A 22,205-nucleotide genomic window follows, 5' to 3' on the forward strand; every position below is an offset into this window, starting at 1 on the left:
CCTGGAGAGCCTGTTTCCATTCTGTCTATATAGTTTCTCCTGCGGCCTGAACACCACTGCCCATTGCTCACTCTAAGGAAACCAGAGGGGTGGGGGCGGGGGCAGGGGCATCAGTTTCTGCCCTGAGTAGTTAGTTGGCTTTCCTGAAGCTTCCCAGCTTGGTGCTTGGCAGGTGGTCCATGCCCTCCTGCTCCCAGCATAAGAAGGGGTCAGAGTGAAGCCAGGCCCTTCTAGGCTCAACCAGAAGCCATGTCTAAACACCCAGTGTGTCCACTTTCAAGGAAGGGAAGACAGCCGTGAGTCTGGGTGCTAAGAGGCCCGGCTGTGCACCCCCACCATTAGTTCTGGTCCCCATGGCCAAACCCAGGTGCTCTTGATCCTCATCCAACCAACCCCAAGACCCTCAAATGAAGGTTCCCTCTCACCTAGCCTGGGCTCCCAAAGCCAGAGGAGACCCTCCTGGAGTTCCAGGACCAGGCCTTGGGAAGGTGCTGCTCCCTGGGCGCCTCTGTTTCTCTTAAGGAACCACCTGGAAAGCTCTCCAGCCTTGGAGTGACTGAGAGAGTGTGCGCCACGGTGACAAGGACAAGAGAGACAGGTCTGGGGCAGGTGGCACATGGCCTGGTGATCCACGCACTTGCCTCCTGAGAATGGCTTTAAGGTCACTCTGTGCTCTTTGAGAGAGAGCACGTTCAGGACACACCTGCTGACCAGATCCCCGGCTCTCCTGCCTGCAGCCATGTGGACCACCCCCAACCCTCCTCTGCTTCCCCTGCCTGAGTGACCTCATCATCCTGCAAGAACCTCAGGTCCACAGTACAAGAGAGGCAGACGGCTCGTCTGTCCGTCCTCCCTGGGGCTGGGCTCCTGAAGGGGAGCCCGAGCTGTGCAAAGGCTTGAGTCACAGGCAGGTGGCTTAGAGGTGGACACAGAGTTCTTGCTCCAGCTGCTGGCACTCTGCAAATCAGGGAGGTGACCTAGCCCTACACTGGGGGAGAGGTCAACCTTCCAGTGGGTTCTCTGTATGAAACAACTGTGTTGCAGGGTTGTTTTTTTCCTTTCCCCTTCTTATCCACGTATCCAACTAGAGCAGCCCATCACCTGCATATTTGGTGTTTCTGTCTGGGCTTCCTAGTGCATCACTTGTTTTCTGAGAAACCCTGTGAAGGTGGATGTTGGAGGGAGCCCTGGAAACCACCCATGCCTAGCTGTCACCACCTCTCCGGGTGCCCAGCAAGGGTTGGCCGTGGGGAACCTGGCTGCCTGAAACACTAGACTGGTCTCCCACTGGCCTTTGCTACACTGCTGGGGCCCCTGGTGCATTTTGGTGACCCTGTGTTATACTGTCTACCTGTTTTGGTTATGGATAGGTGGACACCACTCGAAGGAAAGCATGACTTGGAGAATGAATTTCTAGAACACTGGGGAGAGGGGTGGGCAGGAAATGGGAGAGGAATTTCCTCTCTGTAGAAGCTCCTTTGAGATGAAATGATTCTCTGTGAGGTTTCTTTAAATATCCAGCTGCCTTGTTGCGATGAAAATAATCATCTATAAGAATTCCATTTACATATAGTGCTTCCTGGCTGCACCTGTTTCTCAGAGTGTGACACACCTGGGGGATGTCTGGGTGAATCGGCGTCCTGGATGCTGAGGTCCCAGGCCAGGACTTGAACCCCCTGGATCTCTAGGCCAGGGGTTCCCAATTTTGCCTGTGCCTCAGAATCATCTAGAAGGCCTCACCCTCTGGTGGGGTGTCTGATCCAGTGGGGGTGGGACGGAGCCCCAGAATTTGCATTTCTGGCCAGTTCCCAGGCGATGCTGATGCCGCCAGTCTGAGAACCCCACTCTGAGAACCACTGTTCTAGACAGAGTGGCCAGCTCAGTTGCCATTTGCTGCATGAACAGAGAAAGAAGGAATAATTCTTCCCCTTCCCTCTTTGGGTTCAGAATGTACACCAGCTTTCAGGCCAAGGGGAACTGTTGCTTGGCACATGGTCTCCCACACTGCTGCTGACTTCCTCGATTGTTACGTTCAAGGCCCTGGAGGCTTGACCCTGGGCGCTTTCTCCTTGGCCTTGGCACAGGCAGAACACTGGGTAAGGAGTCCAGGGTGGGTGAGTCCCGGTTTCATCTACCCGCTGAGAGCTGTGTGGTCTCGGGCGAGACCCTGGTGCATAGAGCTTTATGCACCTGTCTCCACTTGCATGTAAGCCAGCCTCACCTATCTGCCGTGGAGGTGCAACCAGGAAACCCCGACGGTGGCTCCTGTGCTTGGAGGACTCGACTCAGGCCAGGCCCGGTCCTGAGCACTCTGCATACACTGTCTCATGCAAGCCTACACCCCATGAGGCAACTGCTACCGTCTCCCGGCGACCTGCTAGTGTGTTGGCTGTGTGGCCCCGAACCCTCCCCACCTTGGGGTCAGCCTCATGGAGGACTGCGTTTGGTCCTGCAGGGCTCAGGATGGCTGTGGCTCTCAGGAGGCAGCCCCAGGTAGGGTGGCGGGGCGGGGTGGGGTCGGGGTGGCAGGCAGTAGCCTGGGCCACCGTCGGCTCAGGCCTGGCTCCCTGTTTCTCCTTCAGAGCAGCTGGGGGAGGGAGCCGTCATTAGTTGAGGTCTCTGCAGCGTTTAATCACCACGCAGCTCTGCCTCCCTCCTCCCCACTCCAGCGCCTGCTCTCTCCCTGCAGGAAACGGCTCTCTGCCTTCTGCCTCTGATGGAAGCCATGAAAAATTAACACAGCACCCAGAGAGAAGGAAACACTGGGGCGGGCAGGGGCATCGGAGCCAGAGGACCGGCTGGCCCTAGTCCAGCAGGCACCAGCTGGCCAAGCTGGATCTTGAGGATGCTCTCAAGGGCCTGCTGGCCACACCACTGACCACCAGCAGGGCCACAGGGTCTGGACAGCCAGCCGCCTGGGGGTTGGGAGCCAGCCCAGCTGCCTCGGAGGGAGCTGGAAGGAGCTGGAATGCACAGCCAGGACCTGCCTGGGATCTCAAGCCCTCGGAGGATCTAGAACAGGGACACGCCCTCTCTGCCTCTGCCCTGAGCGCCAGGCCGTGTAGGGACATGCCCTCGTGAAGGTCAACAGCAAGCCAGGCAGAAACTCGACACATCCCTTTTCTCTGTTTGTTTTCCCGACAGTCCTGTGATGTCAGGATCATGACTCCCATTTTCTAGGAGGAAACTGGCACTCAGAGGGGTTAAGGAACCTGCCCAAAGACGGCCAGCCAAAACAACCGGCAGAAAGGGACTGTTCATTTTTCACTAATGCTGTTCCTTTTTACCTACGTGATACACAAATTCTGTCTCCTTCTAAAGCTAACATTTCAGGCGCAGACCCGAAGAGGCACCGGGGCCGGCGTCTGCTGGCCTCCCGATCTCTCATTTTTCCACAGCCTCTGGTGGTTCCATCTCTGCTAAGTCTCATCACCTCCCCTCTTTAAACTTTCCAACGTGATTCTGAAGAAGTCACGTGTGCACGCGATTACAAACAGAGGGGAGAGAGGACACGTCGCGAAGAACAGTCTTCCCCGGCCCCAGGCTTGTTGCCTAGCTCCTCTCAACCAGGGGACTCATGCTAGCGCAGCTCTGGGTTTTCCTTCCAGAGCTGTTTACATACGTCATCATGGCCTTAGCCATGCTTGGCTGGAAGGTTCGCACCCTGGATATCTGCATGGGTCATCCCCTTACCCCACAGTCATTCCTGGGTGAAGGCTTCCCTGACCTCTCCAGCATCTAGCCTGAGACCCCCCCCCCCCCCCGCCCCCGACGTCCTCTGCCTCCCTCCCCTGGCTGGTCATCCTGCACAGCACTTACTCCCTTCCACTTCTTGCATTTATTTCCTGCCACCTCTCTCCCTGCACCAGAGCAAAAGCTCTCCCCGGGCAGGGGCTTCCACGCGCTGCGTTCACTGCCACACCCTTGGCGCCTAGAACAATGACCGACACACGGGTGACGACACGAACGGAAAAGCTGGACTGGGCCACGGTGCGTGTGGGCAGGCCCCGCCCTGACGCAGAGGGTGGCGTGTTATACACGCTGTTCTCAACCTTCTTTCTAAGAACATATGGTGCAGCTCAAATAGACTGTCATTCTTGGAGGACAGGACAGAGCCTTTTCTATCTCTGGTCTCTCCAAGGATCCAGCTTGCTCTGGGGGAGGGGCACACAGGAGATGCTCAGAGCACACGATGACCAGGCTGGAAACTTGATCCTTACCTCACACCGCAGACCAAAAAACAAAACAAAACAAAACACACTGTAACATGGTCTAGAAGATGGGGTAGGAGACTATCTCCACGAGCCTGGGATGGAGGAAGGCTCTCAACAGAGGCCACAAGCACTAACCGTGCGGGAAAGCTGGGAGGTTTTCCAGCATCAGAGTGAGGAACTGCTCTACTGAGATCCCCCCATTAAGAAAATGAAAAAGCGAGCCCGGCATGGTGGGAGGGTCTGGAAGAGACAGGGGACACAGAGCGCATGGTGAGGCCCAGACTCAAGGGCTCTCAGGAGCAAGGCACCCCAGGACTGTGTGTAGCGACCCAGGAGGGCTTCTCAGAAGAGGCGGAAGGTGACTCCATCTCACTCCTCCCCCAGCTCTGGCCTCTTCCTCTTCCCGCCTGAAAAACCAGAGACTTAAAGACAGGCAGAAGAGCCCCAGCCCCCCTTTTCTGCCCCATGCAGAGATAACCAAGCAAGGAAAAAAACAAATTAAAGAGCCCAGGAGCCTGGCAGGGCCTTGGGAAGTTTGGTTTGACAGGGCAACAGCATTTAACAAAGCTCAGATCATCCATCACTGGGGCCTAGTCATTTAGATACTGGGCATTTGATTAAACTAATATGGGCGGCTGGGGCAAGGCATGGCTGGGCGCTTCCTACCCTCGCCTACAAATTAGACCGTCACACACAATCCGATTACCTTGACTGCCACATTTATCTCTGGAGAGGGGCCATCCATCACTCCTCAGCAGCTGGCTCTGTGCCTCCTCCTGCAGGAGGGGACTTAAGTGTGCACCCAAGTCTTAGCAGGCAGCGCTCATTGTTATGCATTCCACCATCCACTCAGCAGACACCCTGCCACGTGCCCACCCTGGGGCAGGCCTCGAGCTGGGCATGGGGGGGGGGGACGGTGCGGGGACAGGCAAGCAGACACTGCCTGTCACTAGGGAGCCCACAGACGGCTCGTGAAGGCACCGGCAAGAGAGCTCAACATGTTGATCTAGCTGTGGGCTCGGGTCTAAGTCCCAAGCTCCCTCCTTTCCCGTTGGGACTCCGAGGGGGATGTGTCACTGATCTAGTCCTCGACCCCTTGACCTGTGAAATGGGGGTGATGACACAGTGCAGCACTGTCTGACACACCCTCCACGCTGATGGATGTGGCCTCTGTCCGCACTGTCCAGACTGGAGCCACGTAGGCCACATGTGATGGCCGAGCCCCTGAAATGTGGCTCCTGTGAGGAGCTGAGGTTTTAATTGTATTTCAACTCTTTCTACTTCATTACGTGTAAGGGTAAGTGGCCGCAAAGAGCTCCAGCTCCGGACATCGCAAACCCAGTGGCGGCTCCCTTTTCAGGGTTGCAGCAAAGGGTAAAGCAGACAGCCTTACCACAGCCAGTGCCAAGCTCTGCACGTGACCAGTGCTCCCCAAAGGCTAGGCCCCCTTCCTTCTCAAAGGGAGGGCTGCATTCTGAAGCCAAGGATAACGGCTGCCCTTAGCCGAAAGACCCCGAACTGCTAACATGGTCACGTCTGTCGTCTCGTAGTCCAGCGGGGTCGCACGCTCCCCTTTTAAACAAAAAGCAGCCTTAGAGCTACAGGTGGCACAGACCATAAAGCGGCAGGTGCAGAACGCGACTGTGCGTCTTTGCGATCTCGAACCCCCGTCTTCCCACCGGACACTGGAACTTGGGAGCCCAGTCTATCCCTAGACACTCAAGAGATGTCCACTGGTGGCAGACTGGGCATAAAATCAGAGTCTGGACCGGCGAGAAAGCTCAGAGACATCAGGCTTCCTCCTGCTGTATGGGATGCCAGGGAGCACAGGCTGGAAGGCTGGCCTGGGTGCGTTTAAAGCAGCTTCTGGCACCGGGAACCTGAGGGCCCTGGGTGAGTGGAGTCCCCGTACAGTGGGGGCGAGGGGTGCTCACAAACCCGGGAATGGGATGCAGCACCCCACAAGTGCTCTCTCACTTGTAGGACCTGTTCAAACGACTGGTACTGCCTGAGGTGTGGGGGCAGGTCGGAGACCAGGGGAGCCCGCCAGCCTGTGTGCGGGGCTGGCAAGGCTGGGGCGGCGGCCCCCGGGGAACGAGCGCTCCAACAGGGGGGCCCAGACACCCCGATCTTCACTGACTGGATCCGGCACAAGCCACGTCACGCTCGGGGTCTCCTTTCTTTACCAAAAACAGAAATAAAATCACAAGCACGCGCAAACCCCTCTGTGAGGATCCGATGGGACACGCGAAGGCACGTACAACCTGGATTTGGAGGCCCCTGGTGGAAGCGAAGTGCACCAGTGGGAAGGCTTTCCCAAGAACCTCTTGGCAGCTTCGCCCCAGAGACAAACTGCCTCCCCAAGAGAAGACAAGCCTCCTGAAGAAACAGCCAGAACTCTGGAGCCCTGTCTGCAGACACTCGAGAGACGTCCAGCGGGCAGGAGGCTCCTCCGAGAGCCTGAGCTGCAAAGGCGCAGGCCCGGGTCCGCAGAGGCCCGCCTTGGGAGCCTCTCCTGAAACTGGCTATGCCGGGGGCCAGCGGGTGCGCAGAGGGGGCCGGGCCGGGCTGCCGGGAAGGAGGCAGGGGACACACTGCAGCTGTGGGAGGGAACAGGCTGCCCTGGTTGGCATGTAGGAGGTTCCTGGCGGGAGAGTTCCACCAGAAGGGACGGCTGTGAGGGGGCAGCCAGACCAGAAGCGTCCAGAGAGACGAGGGGACCTGGAAAGCCAGAGAGGAAACGGGAGTGGGTGAGAGGGGCCCTGCAGGGGAGCCGAGGAGGCCTCCTGGGACACCCCCTTCCCCCGATTCACCCTTCTCTGCTGTCCCGGTTGATAGAATACTTGTAGCCACTCACACATGAGTATAAATGAGTTTGTAACAACTGGTGCCAGGTCGGGCAAGCAGCAATAATCGCAGGAGAAAGAACGGGGTGGGGGACGGTGCCAGGCAGCTCTCCCCGGCAAGCTACCTGCTTGAAGGCCAGAAGACACCCCAAGAGCTCCCCAGTGGGGACCCTCCGCTGCCAGGACCACCAGCGTCCCCCCCCCCCCACACAACCCCTCTCCACAATGCCAAAATGCCAACACTCTTTTGTTGCCACTTAAACCAATTTGGGGGTAATTCTGTAGGCAATTGTCTTCCGATTTACAATGCGGCGCAGTGATTGCATGGAGGCTGATGGTTCAGGCTGTAATTGTATGGTAATCACTTCTGTTTATGATCGATGCGGAAATCACTATTGTTTTCCAGCAGGCTTGTTAAATCAAAAAAGTGCAGGGGTGGGAAGGGAGGGTTTATTTCTGTGAGTTGGAGCCCCGGGAAAATGAAATTAAGCTGAGCAACCCAATGTGGTGGTGGTGGTGGGGGTGCGGGGGAGGCGGGGTGGCTCTGATGGCAAAGGAACCCTCATAAACTCAGAACTGAGGCAGAGACAGGCAGGGACAGAGAGATACAGAGACAGCAAGAGACACGGAAGGTGCAGGAGACACTGAGACACAGGGAGGAGGGTGGGGAAGCCCGGGCAACAGCGGCGCTCGTGGCCGAGACGGTCAGACACTCAGATACACGAACGCCCAGACAGACCCCACTGCTCCAACATGCAGAGACCCCGAGAGGGAGAATAGCATCCCCCCACAACTGCTCTCACCCATTCCTGGGGCGGGGAGGGACAACCCAGGTGCCAGGTGGCAGGCCCCACATGACCCGCCTGTCAGGGCTGGAGCACCCTCCCTGCCCCATCTGGGATCTCCTTCCCTCTCCCCCCTCGCCCCTGCTCCAAGGCCACCTACCCGCTGCCTGGAAACAGGGTGGCACATGGCACCCGGGGGGCTCAGGTGGCAGGAGCGCGGCAGTATCGTGAGCTGAGCCACCGCTGCGGGGAGCGGTGTGGGGGGGAGCTGCCCACCTGGCAGGCAGACACCTGAACCTCCCAGAGGCCGTGGGGGAACAGGCCCGGGCCGGGGGAGAGGGACGGCCCCTCGGGGGGGGCACCACAGGAGTGAACCAGCCCAGGCTGGGGGCCAAGGCCCACAGGGAGCGGGCAGGCACAGCTGCTGCAGCTCACACGAGCCTCTAGGTTGCAGGCTGCGCCTGGCTACCAGGCATACGTTTGTTTTCAACCACACACCCTTCTTCCCCAGCAAAAGTGCACAGAGACCACTGGGCAATGTCTGAAAAGCGACGGTAAAAACATCAGGTGTCTGCTCCGCAGAGCCGACAGGCCCGACGCCCTCACTTCTGCTGGCTCTCCGGGCACTGCCTGCCCCCCTTGCGCCTGTCGCAAGCACCCTCCGTGCTTCACAGTTCTCTCTAGGGAGGCCTCCCCCCACCCCAGGGCACCCTCCTCTCCTGGGCCCCACGGTACCGACTGCCAGGCCGGACTCGGGAGCCCACACACCTGGCTCTCATCAGCTTGGCCCCATCACGGGTGAGCTCTGGGCGGCGGGAGGGAGAATGACATTCAGGAGCCTTCCAAAGTTTCGTGCGTGGGCTTGAAGGCCACCCTGCCCTACCGGTGTGGCTTCCCTTCAACCCAGAGCGCCCCGACTCTGCCGTGCCGCCCTGCACGTTGCCCTTGACGGCAGTCGAGGCCGTGGGACGGTGAGCAGTAGGATGGGCCCTCCTCGGCCCGGGTCCAGGCCCGGAACTCGCCCCGGCCTGGCCCTCCCACAGGCCGCTCCCCGGCCGGACTGGGCTCTGAACCGGGGTGCCCCGGCTGCCTCATTAGGGGCTCAGCAGGGCATGCCAGGCAGCGGCTGGAAAAATCTTAGAAGTGGAACAATCACTCCCTAATTGGACTTCCAGGATTCCGCTTAAGAAAACAGACTGCTTCTCCCCTAGGGACTTTGCTGCTGAAGTATATACAAACAAGTGATAGTTGTTCCACATTAAAAACAAAGTTGGGCTAAAACGAGAATTGAAACTGCAGTCAAGTTGTCTAGATGGAGAGGAATACCCCAAGGGTGGGGAGCCTACGTGCGCCTGTGTTTGTGTGAAGGGCCGTGTGCATGTGTGTGTGCCGGCCCACGCGTCCACGCCGGGTGTGCTGCGTGTCCGGCTAGGTGGCTAGCTTGGGGGATCACTGTCTCGTCTGTTCTCTGCTCCGGAGCCCGTCACCAAGCCTCACATCCCGCGGTCTGGACCCCACACCCCCGCAGGTGCGGTCACTGGTGGATGGTGAAGACTCAAGCTCTGGAGTCGGAAGCCCAGAGTGCGAGCCTCCGCTCCACCCTGACACCGCCCGACCCCTACCTCATCTCCCTGTTTCTGCAGTGCTGGTAATGACAGGGGAGAGAAGGCACCCCATGGGTAGAAGCACCTTTTTAGAGTCTGCTCCAGCCTGTAACCTAAAGTGTGGGGGCAGTCCGTGATCCCTGACCTCTGTTTACACAGCACCCCGAAGTTCAAGCACTGGGTGGGAAGTTTACGGTAAGGCCACCAGGCCGGGGTGCTTTCCTCCCAACACCAGCTGCTCAAAGGGGAGCTCACAGCTGGCCACAGGATGCTGAGGCTCAGCAGGAAAAGGCCCAGGCCAGCTCAAGTGGCAGGGCCGTCAGGGCAGAGATGCAGCCCGAGTCAATCCTCGTGCTAAGGACGACAGGCATCAACAGCCCCATTTTACGTTGGGGAAAATAGAGGCCCCAAGAGGCAAGTGACTTCTCATGAAGGGTGGGATGCAGCAGTCTCCTGACTCTAGGGTGCTCCGAGAGACCAACGATCCGAAGACTTCCCTCGTAAGTCATAAGTCGCTCTGAGAGTCCCCGAGACAGGCAGAGCGGAAGCTGTGGACCGTCAGGGCTTATTTCCCCAGGAATCCATGCAACACCCTTTCCTGAGGCCTGGGAGGGTCCAGAGTCCTCTTCCTGAGGATGAGACAGGCCTTCTGGGGTCAGCTCCAGCAAGCCTTCCCAGGCCCTCCCTGAGTCCCTGGAGTGATGTGCGGAGAAGGCCACTGGGCTCGGTGCCCTTGGTCATCTCTCAGGGGGAAGAAGATCCCTAGAAATGTCCAGGCCTCAGGGCGAGACCCCTCTCAGAGCTCCATGTCAATCTTCCAGTCTGACGGGATGGGGGTCGTGCCCGCACCGGGGGAGGGGGGGCCAGGGCCAGGCACAGTGGCTGCCTTTATCTGGGGCCACCTTCTCAGAGTCATGGGTGCCTGGGCCGGACGGGGGCCATCCCACCCCCACCACCCCGAACGTGATGAGCACAACTAATACTTATCAAGGGCACCCTCTGTGCCAGGCACGGGGCCTTGCCGGGTCCTCCCAGCAATCTCAAGGTTGGTCGCTGCTACCATCCTGCTTCTACACGTGGAGGCTAAAGCATCACAGGGCTTCAGTAACTAGCCTCAGGTCACGCAACTGGCCGCACACAGCCTGGCTTCCCTCTCCCTTATGCTGCCCAGCACGGCGAGAGGAACGATGTGGGCACTTGCATACCCCAAAGGGATGAGAACACGTCAACTCACACACACACACACACACACACACACACACACACACACACACGCACCCCACCTGGCTGCTGCATCGCGGACACACTCCCAACACCCGTGTGTTCAGGTCAAACCTACACAAATTCCACAGGAACGCCTCCATATACATTAATCCAACCATCATTTGACTTGTCAACGCTCCCCACATGCCCACAGGCATGTTCCCCTGCATGGGGACACCGTGTAGATACCCAAATGCAAAACCCACAATTCATTTTCAAACATCCCATCTCAGATTTCTATTCTGCAACATGTACCCCCTGCAATAGGCTCACCCTTGCTCCAGTGCCAGGTACACCCACAGCCCTGTACACCCAGCGCCTTCCAGATCTATCTTCATTTGGGGACATTAGGCTCCCAGAGGGCAGGGACCATGTTTTGTTTTGTTTTATTTTTCCTTTACATTCCCCGCAGTCCTCCACCCAGAGCCAGCTCTTCGTTTGTTTATTCATTCATTCAAAACATATTAGTGTGTACTTTTTTGCCCATTCGGATGTGGATCATAAAAACTCGAATGAGCTACAGCCATGAACTTGAAGAAATCCAATATTCCTGCACAAACGGAGGGCTGTGCGGAGTGCTGTAATTACTGCACAGTGGACTGGGCGAGGGTCACAGGCGAGCATATTAGTAAGCGCACAAGCACGGAGGGCATGCATCCCGTGCCCTCCGCAGGACGCCTGCACACACTCCGAAGCTCCTGTTACAACAGGCCTGCGGGGGGAGGGTGCCCCCGTTTTAAGGAAGAGGCAGCTCGAGTGGCAGAGAGAGCAATCTCAAGCTCAGGTCTCCTGGGTGGGGGCCAGGAAGGCTGCAGGTACGAGGTATCCAAGACCAGGGAGGTGTCCAGGGGAGCCAGGCCTGGACAGAGGCCGGGTTCCGTCTGGGCAGGAGCCCAAGGGCCCTGTGGGGGGCACCCCACACTCCTGGGAGAGAGGAGGGAGCAATTAGTAAGCCACAACCTAGGAAGAAATCTCCATCGAAGAGACTGTAACCTGAGGACAAAGAGCTTATCCAGGTCATCAATCGCGTTTCTTGGAGAAGGTACAACTCCATGCAAAGCTCTGAGAGGATTATCAGCCCCTGACAGGCCCGATGCTGGGGAGGCTTAATTCCTGGGTGGGCAGGCTGTGGGAGCCCAGCTCTCAGTGGGGGAGCGGGGGGCGGGGGTGCTGGGTCTGGAGGGTGACCTGACCAGGCGGATGCTCCCGGTTGCCCAGGGCTGCCTCTGGGCAGGGGCACGGAGAGGGTGGAGGCCCCATCCCTGTTTCAAGGGTCAGAGTGGCCCGGACAGAAGGGAGGGTTCCATATCCTGTGAGGCCTGTGCTTACAAAGGGAAGCAGATGCTTGGCCCTTGCCCCTGTTCCTAGCCTGGCGCTGACCTGTGGGCGTCCCCCTCCCCGGGCTGGGCTGCCAGCCTAGGGTGCGGAGGGGCATTCAGAAGTGGAGGCCCAGTGGTTAAGGCTGCCCTGGATCCAGTAAGGTCAGGCGAGAGGGCGTTTTCTGCTTTGAGAGCCACTGCCCTGAGTCCCCAACACAGGGGTGTCTGAGCTCCCTGCCCAAGGGCTTTTAGGGGCCCGCTGTTGGCAAATGAAAAGCAGACGCCCCAGAGGGTTACGCAAGTTGTCCTAAAGCCCTGCAGAGAGAAGCCACAAGCTTCTCAGCAAACACTGGGGAGCCCCGAGCTCCTAGCCAAGAGTGGGGAGGCAGTGGGGCTGTTGGTCCAGGATCTCTCAGGCTCGCCGGGGAGGTGGGCACTCTGCATGCTCACCAGCTCAGGGCTGGTACTGGAGTGAGGCCCCCCCCCCCCCACGCGGGCACATGGGCGGGTGCAGGGCGGGGAGCTTTCTGAGAGGCTTGGGCTGCAGTGGAGGGTTGAGAGGATACATCCCTGGAGGAACGGGCCTTGCACGAATCCAAGGACACTCATGACCAGGCAGCGAGGAGAGCTATGGTTCACTCAGGGCTGACTCGGTCGTAGCACTGTGTTTAAAGCTACAGCTGGGGGATGCCTGGGTGGCTCAGCGGTTGAGCATCTGCCTTAGGCTCATGCCCTGATCCCTGGGTCCTGGGATCGAGTCCTGCATCAGGCTTTCCCAGGGGAAGCCTCCTTCTCCCTCTGCCTGCATCTCTGCCTCTCTCTGGGTCTCTCATGAATAAATAAAGTCTTAAAACAAACAAACAAACAAAGCTACAGCTGGAATTTACTCCTTAATCCTCCTACAACCCTGTGAGAGGGGCACTATTCCCCCATTTTGCAGATGAGGAAACAGGTGCAGGGAGGGTTGGGAGTATGTCCCTTCCATTCCCAGTGTGGAAGGGGCAGGAGAGGGGCTGGGGGAGATGCTGGTGGGCAAGGCTCAGCAGGGTGAGCTCTGAGGACTTGACAGCTGTCAACCCACAATAGGGGGAGCAGGAGGGCCACACCCCTCCCACCTGACCTGCCACCTCATACCATGGAACCCCCTCTGTGAATGCCCAGCCCTCACTTCCTCTACCACTCCCCATGGAGACAAATCCCCGGGAAGCCCCTGTCTGGGCGTCCACCCCAGATGCCTCCGCACCCTTCCTACACGCAGTCTGTTCCCTGAGACTTGTTGCTGTCACTCCCCAAGGCCGGGCCTGAGTGTCGTCCCGCTGCCCAGGGTCCAGAACCAAGCACAAAGGCTCTGGGATCTCACCCCAGCTCCTAGAACTTCCAGGATGAAGGCACTGAGTGCCTTTCCAGAAGCCCTTTGGACCCCTGGAAGCCAGGCCCAGATCCACAGGCCTCACCTGTCAGCCTACCTTCTTCAGGGCTGCTGTGATTCCAAGAGCCATGTCAACATGGCATGGCTCATGGGGCACTCTGCCCAGAAAACACAACCCACACAATCTGGGGGCTCATAGGCTCCAGCAAACAGTTAGTGGGCTTCAAGGGCTCGGAGAGATTCTTGTCCAAGTCTCCCAGGGGGCTTCAGGAGTCCAAGGTATAGATCTGCAGCTCCTTCCCCAGGAGGGAAATGAAAGTGGGTATGCGTGCGGGCCCATGCACACTTCCTGCAGAGCTGGGACACACATAGCAGCCCCCTCAGTCTCCCATCAGGACGGAAGAGTGGCAGGGACACTCACACCCTCTCTGCCTCCCCCTGACCCTCTCCGGATCTCCCATCACCGAGGTCAGGCAGGAGGCATGAGCCCCTGGAGAGCCCCACCCTCCAGATTGCACAGTCCAGGTCTCTGGTCACAACGCACAGCAGGAGGAGCATCTCAGAGATGAGGACCCTGAGGCCCGAGGTGGAGCTGGGACAAGAAAGAACCCCGTCTCTCAGACTCAGGAATTCGGGAGAAGCCAAAAGGCCAGCTGGCTTGGTAGCTAAACGTAGATTGTGAGGGAATTAAGTCAACCCGATGGTAATGAAAGCTGCCATGTACTGAGCAATCCCATGTGCCAGACACCGAGCACCGTGCCTTCCACCCCGTCTCGCTGACTCCCCACTGCCACCCTGCCAGGCAGAGGCAAGCACAGGCAGCTCTATTTTGTTGACCAGGAAACAGGCTTAGAGAAGTTAAGTGACTTACCCAAAGTCACCCAGTAAATGACAGATGTGGGTTTCATAATTACTCCCCGACGCTGTCTTTGGAAGGATGCTGTGGCCCCATTTTGAGAGCCCCAGTGGGGATGGGGCAGGGAGGTCCTTTGGGACCCTATGCTTCACAGAAAGGATGGAGGGGAAGTCTGGGGCCCTGAGCAAGGGGGATATGGGGTAGGAGTAGCCCCTGGAACCCCTGGCAGGGAGGCAGGCCTCGGGACCCCGCCCCCCTCAGACAACCACCATGAGAGCTACAGAGGCGCTGAGGCCCGCAGGAGCAGCTCTGTCCAACAGCACTGTGATGGTGGAAAACGTCCAACCACTGCCCCGTCCAATACGGTAGCTACTAGCCCCCTGGGGCTCTGAGCACTTGAAATGTGCCTCGTGTGATTGAGGAACTGAAAATCCATGTTCACTTAATTTTTACTAATACACATTTAAGTGGCCACATGTGGCTACTGGCCATCCTACAGGACAGCAGAGGAAACCCCACGCTTCTTCCTGTAGGTGCATTGCCCAAGAAGGACGAGGGCTCTGGAACGTCACAAGGGTCAACTTGGGAAGCCAGAGCTGGGCCAGGAACTCAGGGCTCCCCATTCCTCCCCGGGTGACTGCCTTTGCTGTGACCCACTTATGCCCTGGGCTGCTTATTTAAGAGAAAGCACCTGGCACCGGTATAAGCCATGGATGTCTTGTTCTGCGACTCACAGCTTAGTGGGGCTGGCACCTGGGTGGGCAAGCGACCACGTGAAACAGACTGGCATAAGGTGGTGAGTGCCGGACATCCAAAGGAGGGTACGGGGCTGCCGGGAGACAGGGTCCCGAGTCTTTGTACGCTGGGGGTGGAGGGCCAGGGGGGGCCTCCTGGGTGTTGACATTTGAGCTGGGCCCAGAAGCCACAGGATGGAGGGGAGATAGAAGAAAGCCTCGCTGGGCTCCTTCCCCACATGCCCCCGGCCCTCCAATTTTTCACAGCCCACCCGTGCACATAGGAACCGAACCAGACCCTGCTGAATGTTCCGTGCACGCTGTGGATCTGCCAACCAGACTATACTCTTGGGAGGTGGACAGAGGCGCCTATGAATCTCCGGCCACCTCGTGGGCTCCGCCGACCCAGGACGCCACCGACATGGTGCGAGACCAAATGCAGCAAGCCCATAGGCTATCCCCTGTCACCTGTCCCCCTGCAGCCCCAGGGAACTGCCCACATTGATTAAAAACCTCTGGGGCCTGGCTGTGACGCCCCGGGGGGACTGGAGACACAAACACATCCTTTTTTTTTTTTTTTCCCAGGACAGAGCTGAGGGCGCAAAGAGGAGGTCTGGACAAGTTCCACCAAGTTCCCGGAGCTCCTCAGAAGCAGCGCTGGCTGCCCTCGCCCCCCACCACGGGCAACCGCAAAACAGGAACCCTGCAACAAGAGGAGGCTTTCCATTGCGTCAGCAGAGGCAGGGATGTTCCCGCAGCAGAACTGAGGCTCGCGCTGCTCCCCACTTCCCTGCATGGACTCCGGCCGCAGCTCAGCAGCATCGCCGGATCCAGAGTCTTCAATGGCTCCCCGGTGCCCCCAGGATACAATCTGTGCTCCCCGTGGGGCTTCAGCCATGGCTCCGCTTCCCACGCTTACTCTGGTGCTTCATCGGGAGGGATACCCTCCCTTCTCCAAGGTTGCCATCCCCCCTCTGCTGGTTCATTTTGCCCTTCACGCCCAAGACCCAGATCCTACCATTTCCAAAAACCAAGTTCCACCTGGGAGGAGTTTCAGGCTACTCCAGCCTCAGACTTCCCATTTCCCCCTCTACCTTCCGCAGCTCCTGGGGGGTGGGGCCCAGGCCTGTGGCCATTCAAGCCTCCTGGCCCAGCTGTGCCTTCATATTCCCTTGTACCATCAGACGCTGCGGGCAGCGCCCAAAGGCAGGACCAAGGCTTTCTGCCCATGTCTCCCCCGCCCCCCGCACACCCACACACACCCAAGACTCCTAGAGCGGACTTTACCTTCTAGAGATGAGGCACAGAGCAATGCTCTCAGTACAGAGATGAGAACAGAGGCCCCCAGAAGGGAAATGACTTGCCAAAGGGCTCACGCTAATTTGGCACCAGGTCACAGATACTATCACTTGAGGGCTGGGCCCTGGGAGCCACGTTTCCACGACGGTATCCGAATTATCTGGAGGAACTCGACAAGACCAAAGCCCAATCACAGAGGCCAGGCCCTACCTTAGAACTACTGACTCTCCAAAGCAATTGGGGTCTGGGAATGTGAGGATCCTGACTAAAGCCCCCCTCCTTCTCCGTTCTTCTCTCACCAAACAGGCAGGAAGTGCCCACTACTACTGCCAGGGGTGGGGCACTGGGGAGGCAGGGCCTTCCCTACAGGTGGGCAGGGCCAGGAGGAGGACCCAGAGCGGGGCAAGGGGGCTCAGAGAAGGCTGGAGAGCTCGCTGGCTTTGAGCAGAGCAGAAATAAGTGCCCCGGTTCTGGTACCCAAAGGGAAGGAAAGGGCCTACTTTCTCACCTGCCTGGGTGCTGCTGGGCAGCGCAGTCTAACGCTCTGGGCAGTGAGGCGAGGGCCTAACTCTGTCGGTCTATTTTGAAGAACAAATAGCACATCAGACTCTGGGGAGCAGGAGTGCTGGGGGTGTTGCTGCCCCGTCCCCGGGGAAAGGCACAGGGGCCTTAAACACCGCCCTACCTCACTCACGGGGCCTGGGAGCCTGGGCATGGTGTTAGAGGTCCTTTCATCCCTCCAGCTCCCCCGGATGGGCCTGAAGATGTTCTCCCAGGGGTGTGGAGGTCCCTGGCAGAGGGCCACCCCCTTCTCAGACCCCTCCCTTAAGTCAGCTCAGGGCCACGTAAGGGCTGGAGGCTGCAGGAAGGCTGATGCTGGTGGGAGGTAGGTACCACGGGACACAGGGCCAAGGCCAGAGACAAAGTGACCTCACCTCACTGCTGGAACAGACAACCGAAGGCACAATTAAATCTTAAAAAAACCTCAAGTTCAAAATGACACACTGGGATTCGGAGCGGGCCATGAGCAGGCACTAGCTCCATGCCGGCCTGCCCCGCTGTGTGACCTTGGGGCAGGCAGTCCCTTCACCGGCCTGGGCCGTGGGCTGACTGTGTTTCCCTGCCTGTGGTTAGTGGCCTGGGAGCTCCCTGAGGAGCTGGGTGTGCTTGCAGGGCAGGGGCTTGTTTTTCCCTGAGCAGGCTCCCCCGTGAGGCTGATGCTTCTCTGCCAGGCCCTGGGAGAGTTTCCTCCAGCAGCTGAGGCTTGGGGGGTGGGGAGGCGGAGTGAGGGCAAGTGTGCCAAGCAAATGCCCCATGACATGAGGGGCAGCAGGCCCTGGCAGGGAGGGAGCGAAGGGCATCTTGTGCCAGCCAAAGTCGCCAGCTCATTCTTCCCATTGGGTTGGGGTCTGCACAGCCCTCCCTGGGGTGGTGCTAACGAACTCGGCCTCGGGCCCACTGACGGGGTCCTTCCCTGCAGAGATGAGCCAGCCTCTCCCCCGGGACCAGAGCGGCATCGATCAAGGTAAACACCGCCCTCACCCAGAGCCTCTCTCCCTCTCCCAGCTCTGCCAGCACAGAACTCTCTGTTCCTGGGGACCAGAGGCTGAGCTGGCTCTCCCGCCCGATCGATGGATGACTTCACCAAGAGTGACGCCTAGCAGGCACCAAGACGGTCCTCGGGGAGGCCTAAGGCTGCTCTTGGGACCGCTGCCCACCCTTGCCCCCTGGCTGACCTCTACTAGGAGGCAGAGCACCGGTAGAGGAGGGGCTCACGCCACCCCGCCCTCCCGCTGGCTGACCTTGGGCAAAACTGAACCTCCGTTTTCTTGTGCCCTAAATGGGAATACCTGACCAGTCTATACTCCCCTCACAGGGAAGCTGCCAGAAAAAGAAGGTGCTAAGAAGACAGAAGATGGCTTTACTGAATGGACTCATCCTGCACTGTCACACCTGTGGGCTCTGGACCAGCATCCTCACATCACTTCTGCTTCAGGTCTCCATCCTCATAGGCCAGTGCTGCCCAGTGGAACTTTCTATCACAGTGGAAACGATCTACAACCCGAACAGCCACATGTGGCCGCTGAGCACTTGAAATGCGGCTGCTACAAAGGAGAAAACTCAACTTTTACTTTTAGTTCACTGAAATTTATCAACAGCCACACATGGCTGGGAACTATCATATTGGATGGTATAGTTCTTGATGCACCTGCCACCCTTACCCCCTGGGGTGTGACCCAGAAAGAGCCAGCAGGAAACTCCCAGGCAGGATTTGGGCTGAGTATTGGTGGGGGCACCTTTCTCAGTTTGACTGGCTGACACCAGAATGGGGACTCATCCGACAGTTCCCAGGGGCTGAACAGGACCTGGCCGCTGGGTGCTCAACCAGCACTAACTCAAATCTAGAAGTGCTCTTGCTGCCCCTCTGTCCCCTTCCCCATCCTAGCCGGGAAAGCAGCTCCAGACCCGCTCATGCAGTCCTCACAGCAGTTGCCGAGGGTCTGCCACTTGGCAGGCACTGCAGTGGGCACCAGGGTACACGGTGACACGGTGATGAGGAGTTATGGTCCCTGCCTTCAGGGAGTCCAGAGTCGAGGCCTCTCCTTCCAGTGGGACCTCAGACCGGCTAAGCTCCTCGGTCCCCTACTGGGTGGTCTCGGGGTTTCACACGTTTTCCCATCTGAAGCCGGGGCTCCCAAGTCCCTGAGTGCACAGGCCCCAGTGAGACCAGGGAGCTAGGTGGAGGCGCCCGGCGGCAGTGCTGGGGAGTGGAGACGGCGTTGTGAGGCAAGGCAAACCCTGTGCAGCCTGCTGCTTCCGGTTCAGACCCAGATTCTCACCAAAGCATCGCTGTTTGGTGGTTTCTCACTAAGGAAGTTCACGGTAAAAATAGCTCAGGAGGGGACTTGAATCCAGCTAGTTGGGGGATAGTTATGGCTTAGCTGATATACAAAAAGGGGAACAGGCTTGTTAGTAGCCACGTGGACCCCACAGCTCAGATTCCCACTCCCGCCCCCAGCCCCTGCCATGGGACAGAGCCTTTTGCCCTGTAGTGGATGGGTGGTGAGCATCCTGCCCCAGGACCGGAGGGGCCTGAGGCCCTACACACCACCATGGTCACCCTGCATTCAGGGTGGTACCACCGTATCCACTCCAACTCACAGCCCAGCAGGATTTCTGGCCCATACTGCTCCCCGCCTCCAGGCTGGGCCATTAAGAAGCATTCTGGCACCAGCTCGTTGCCAGTTGCCTCACAAAATCTTCTGTTGGAAGATCCACCGGTCATGCCCAGTGCCCACCTGGCAGTTGGGCCTGGCAGTCAAGGGCAGGGGTCCTGGCCCCCCACCCTGAGAATGACAGTTACCTGAAGCCCGTCTCAAGAAGTGCCACCTCCCTGCAGGTGCAAGGGGTTAGGGCAGGGAAAGTCACAGCCCTGAACTCACCCAGTCTCCTCAGAGCGGGCTTCCCGTTGGCCCCGGGAACCGGGACCTATCTAGTGGCTTGGGCACCAAGCCTAGGAAGACCCCGACACCAGAAAACCATGCGCTCAGGCCCCAGAAACAACCTTTCGGCCCCGCTGCCTTCTGAGAAACCCTGTCTCGGGGGCACCCGGGGGAAGGGACCTTCCTCCCGGCTGGTGCAACCCCCCCCCTTCTCCAGCCGGCTTCCCAGCAAACAGTTGTCAGAAGTCTGTTCCGCACCCACCAGCTCTCCAAAGGGCGCCGCAATGGTGGCATCAGCAGCGCCCGTGGGGGTCTCGGGGCTGCAACCTGACAAAGGAGCAGCTCGAAGTTAAAGACCCTGGGCCGCTGCCTGGTGCTGTGCTAGGAAGGCTTCCCGGCCCGTTCTTATTTGTGCAAGAGGAGCCGATGGAGGATGGAGCCTTGTAAAATGTCTGCTGGAGCGCCGAGCACACCTGGCCTCGGGGAGGGTGCGGGGGCGCCGGGAGGGAGCGAGCCCCCCCCGCGGGCGGGCGCACAGAAGGGCCCGGTGCACGCCTGTGCCACTCGCGGCCAAGCCTGGGCTGACACCATGCAGCACACGGCGCTACCCACAATGCACCGGCGCTGTCACACACAGGCTCGCACACTCACCCCGCGCCCGCAGGGAGCCCGGCCCGGCCCGCGGGCGCCCCGGCGCCGACCCCTGCGGCCCCGCACTCACCTGGAAGTTGCACCGGCCGCGGTCCCGCCCCGGCGCCCGCGGGGGGCTGCGGCCCGGCGGCTCAGGGCCGCGGCGAGCGTCTCCGGGCAGGGTTCAGCCGGCGCCGAACAAAGGCTGCGCGCAGGCAGCGGGCGCCGCCTGCATCCCCGCTCCGCGCCCGGGCGAAGGCGGCGGCGGCGGCGGCGGCGGCGGCGGCGGCGCGGGGGCCCCGGCGGCTCCGGCGCCCGCTCGCTGCGCGCTGCCCGCTCCGAGGGCGCTCCGGCTCCCGCGCTCCCGCTCGCGGCTGCCCGCCACCGCCGCCGCCGTCCGGCTACCGCACCGCACGCATCAATTATTCATCGCCCGTCTCCAGCTTCCCGGGCGAAGCCAATCACAGGCGGAGGCTCCGCTAATGGGGCCGCCGCCGCCGAGGAGGCAGCCAGCCGCGCGCCCGGGCGCAGGCGACGGCCCCCCGGGGACGGGGACGGGCCGGGGGCGCGCGGGGGGCGGGGGCGCACGGGGCGCGCCGGCGAAACTTCCCACGGCCCGCGCGCCGCGACCACCCACCCTGCGTGCGCCCGCGGGGGGCCGGGGCGCCGCGGAGGGGGAGGGGAGGGAGGAGGAGGAGGAGCGCGCGAGGAAGATGAAAGGCTCGCAGACCCGCTCGGCGTCTCCGGGGAGCCCCGGCTCGCGCGCGCCCCCCGCCCCCCGCCCCGCGCCGCCCCCCGCCCCCCGCCCGCCGCCCGCCGCCCGCACTCACTCGCGCGCGCAGGCCGCCGGCCCAGCCACTTGGCTGCGAGGGAGCGCGAGCGAGTAGGAATCGCAGGCAGCAGCTCACATTTCAAACTTGCACGCAGGGGTGGTGCTGGTGCACGCCGCCGCCGAGCGAGCGCACGACCCGCCGAGCGGCGCTCCAGCCTCCGGGCGGGGGCGGCGACCAGGGCCCCCTCCCCCCGCCCCGCCCCCGCGCCCGCGCCCGCGCCCGCGCCCGCGCGGTTAATAGGAAGCCACGCTCGTGCGAGCGGGTCTCCCCGAGCGCTGTCGCCGGAGGGGGCCGACTTGGGGTGCCTCCCGCCCCCACCCTCCGGCCCCCCAGCGAAGCCCCCCGGGCGGTGTGCTAATGAGGGTCCCCGGCAGGGTGGGGGCGGAGGGCCGAGCGGGCCCGGGGGCGGTCTCGGCCGGCGGGGAGGGGAGGGGAGGGGCGGGGCGGGGCGGCACTGGGTCATCCGGATGGCGACCTCGGTTTGCAGGATTTTCGGAACCGGTTAGGGGGGCGGAGGAGGAGGCAGGCGACTTGGCATCCACCCTGACCCTGGGGGCCCCCCTCCCTCCGGGATTCCCCGAGCGCGGAGCCGGGGGCAGGGGGCGCGGGTGCACGGAGCCCGAGCCCCCCCCCGACTTCGGGGAGTTCCTGTGCCCCCGGCCAGCGGCTGCAGGGAAGCCGGGGGCGGCTGCGGTGCGCGCCTCGGCCCCGCCCCGCCCCGGGAGCTGCTGCCTTCCTGACATTGCATCCTGTGGTGGCCGCGGCCTCTTCCTTCCAGCCTGTCTTTCGCAAGGTCTCCTGGCGCTGAGCTGAGCTCGTCCCGTCTCCACCCCTCCGCCCCTGGAAGCCCACCCCCCGCCGTCCTGCCCCGAGGGCTCTGCGCCCCTCCCTCTTTCCTCAATCATCACCCCCACGGGAGAAACGTTTCCTGGCCCCCTCCCCCAGCCCTACCCACCTGCCAGTGAAAATGTCTCGGGTGACCTAAGTCAAACGACTAGGAAGCTAAGGGG

The 22,205-nt window shown here is 60.4% G+C and overlaps 1 protein-coding gene across 9 annotated transcripts in view; it reads right to left on the reverse strand.

Moving 5' to 3' along the window:
* ZMIZ1 (zinc finger MIZ-type containing 1) overlaps window positions 1-22,205 on the reverse strand; it is a 230,984-nt gene that overhangs the window by 46,394 nt on the left and 162,385 nt on the right. For 2 of the 9 annotated variants that reach the window (XM_041748264.1, XM_041748263.1), the window contains exon 1: window positions 21,193-22,050. The exons of 4 other annotated variants lie outside the window; for them this stretch is intronic. In XM_041748264.1, the coding sequence (XP_041604198.1) occupies window positions 21,193-21,658 (466 nt within the window). In that variant the 5' untranslated portion in view covers window positions 21,659-22,050. Of the gene's footprint in view, window positions 1-20,453; window positions 20,634-21,192; window positions 22,054-22,205 lie in introns of those variants that run through there. 3 more of the 9 variants (XM_041748270.1, XM_041748265.1, XM_041748271.1) reach the window with 3 other exon arrangements.

The sequence above is a fragment of the Vulpes lagopus genome, chromosome 3 (genome assembly GCF_018345385.1).
Source record: "Vulpes lagopus strain Blue_001 chromosome 3, ASM1834538v1, whole genome shotgun sequence".
Taxonomy (NCBI): Eukaryota; Metazoa; Chordata; class Mammalia; order Carnivora; family Canidae; genus Vulpes; species Vulpes lagopus.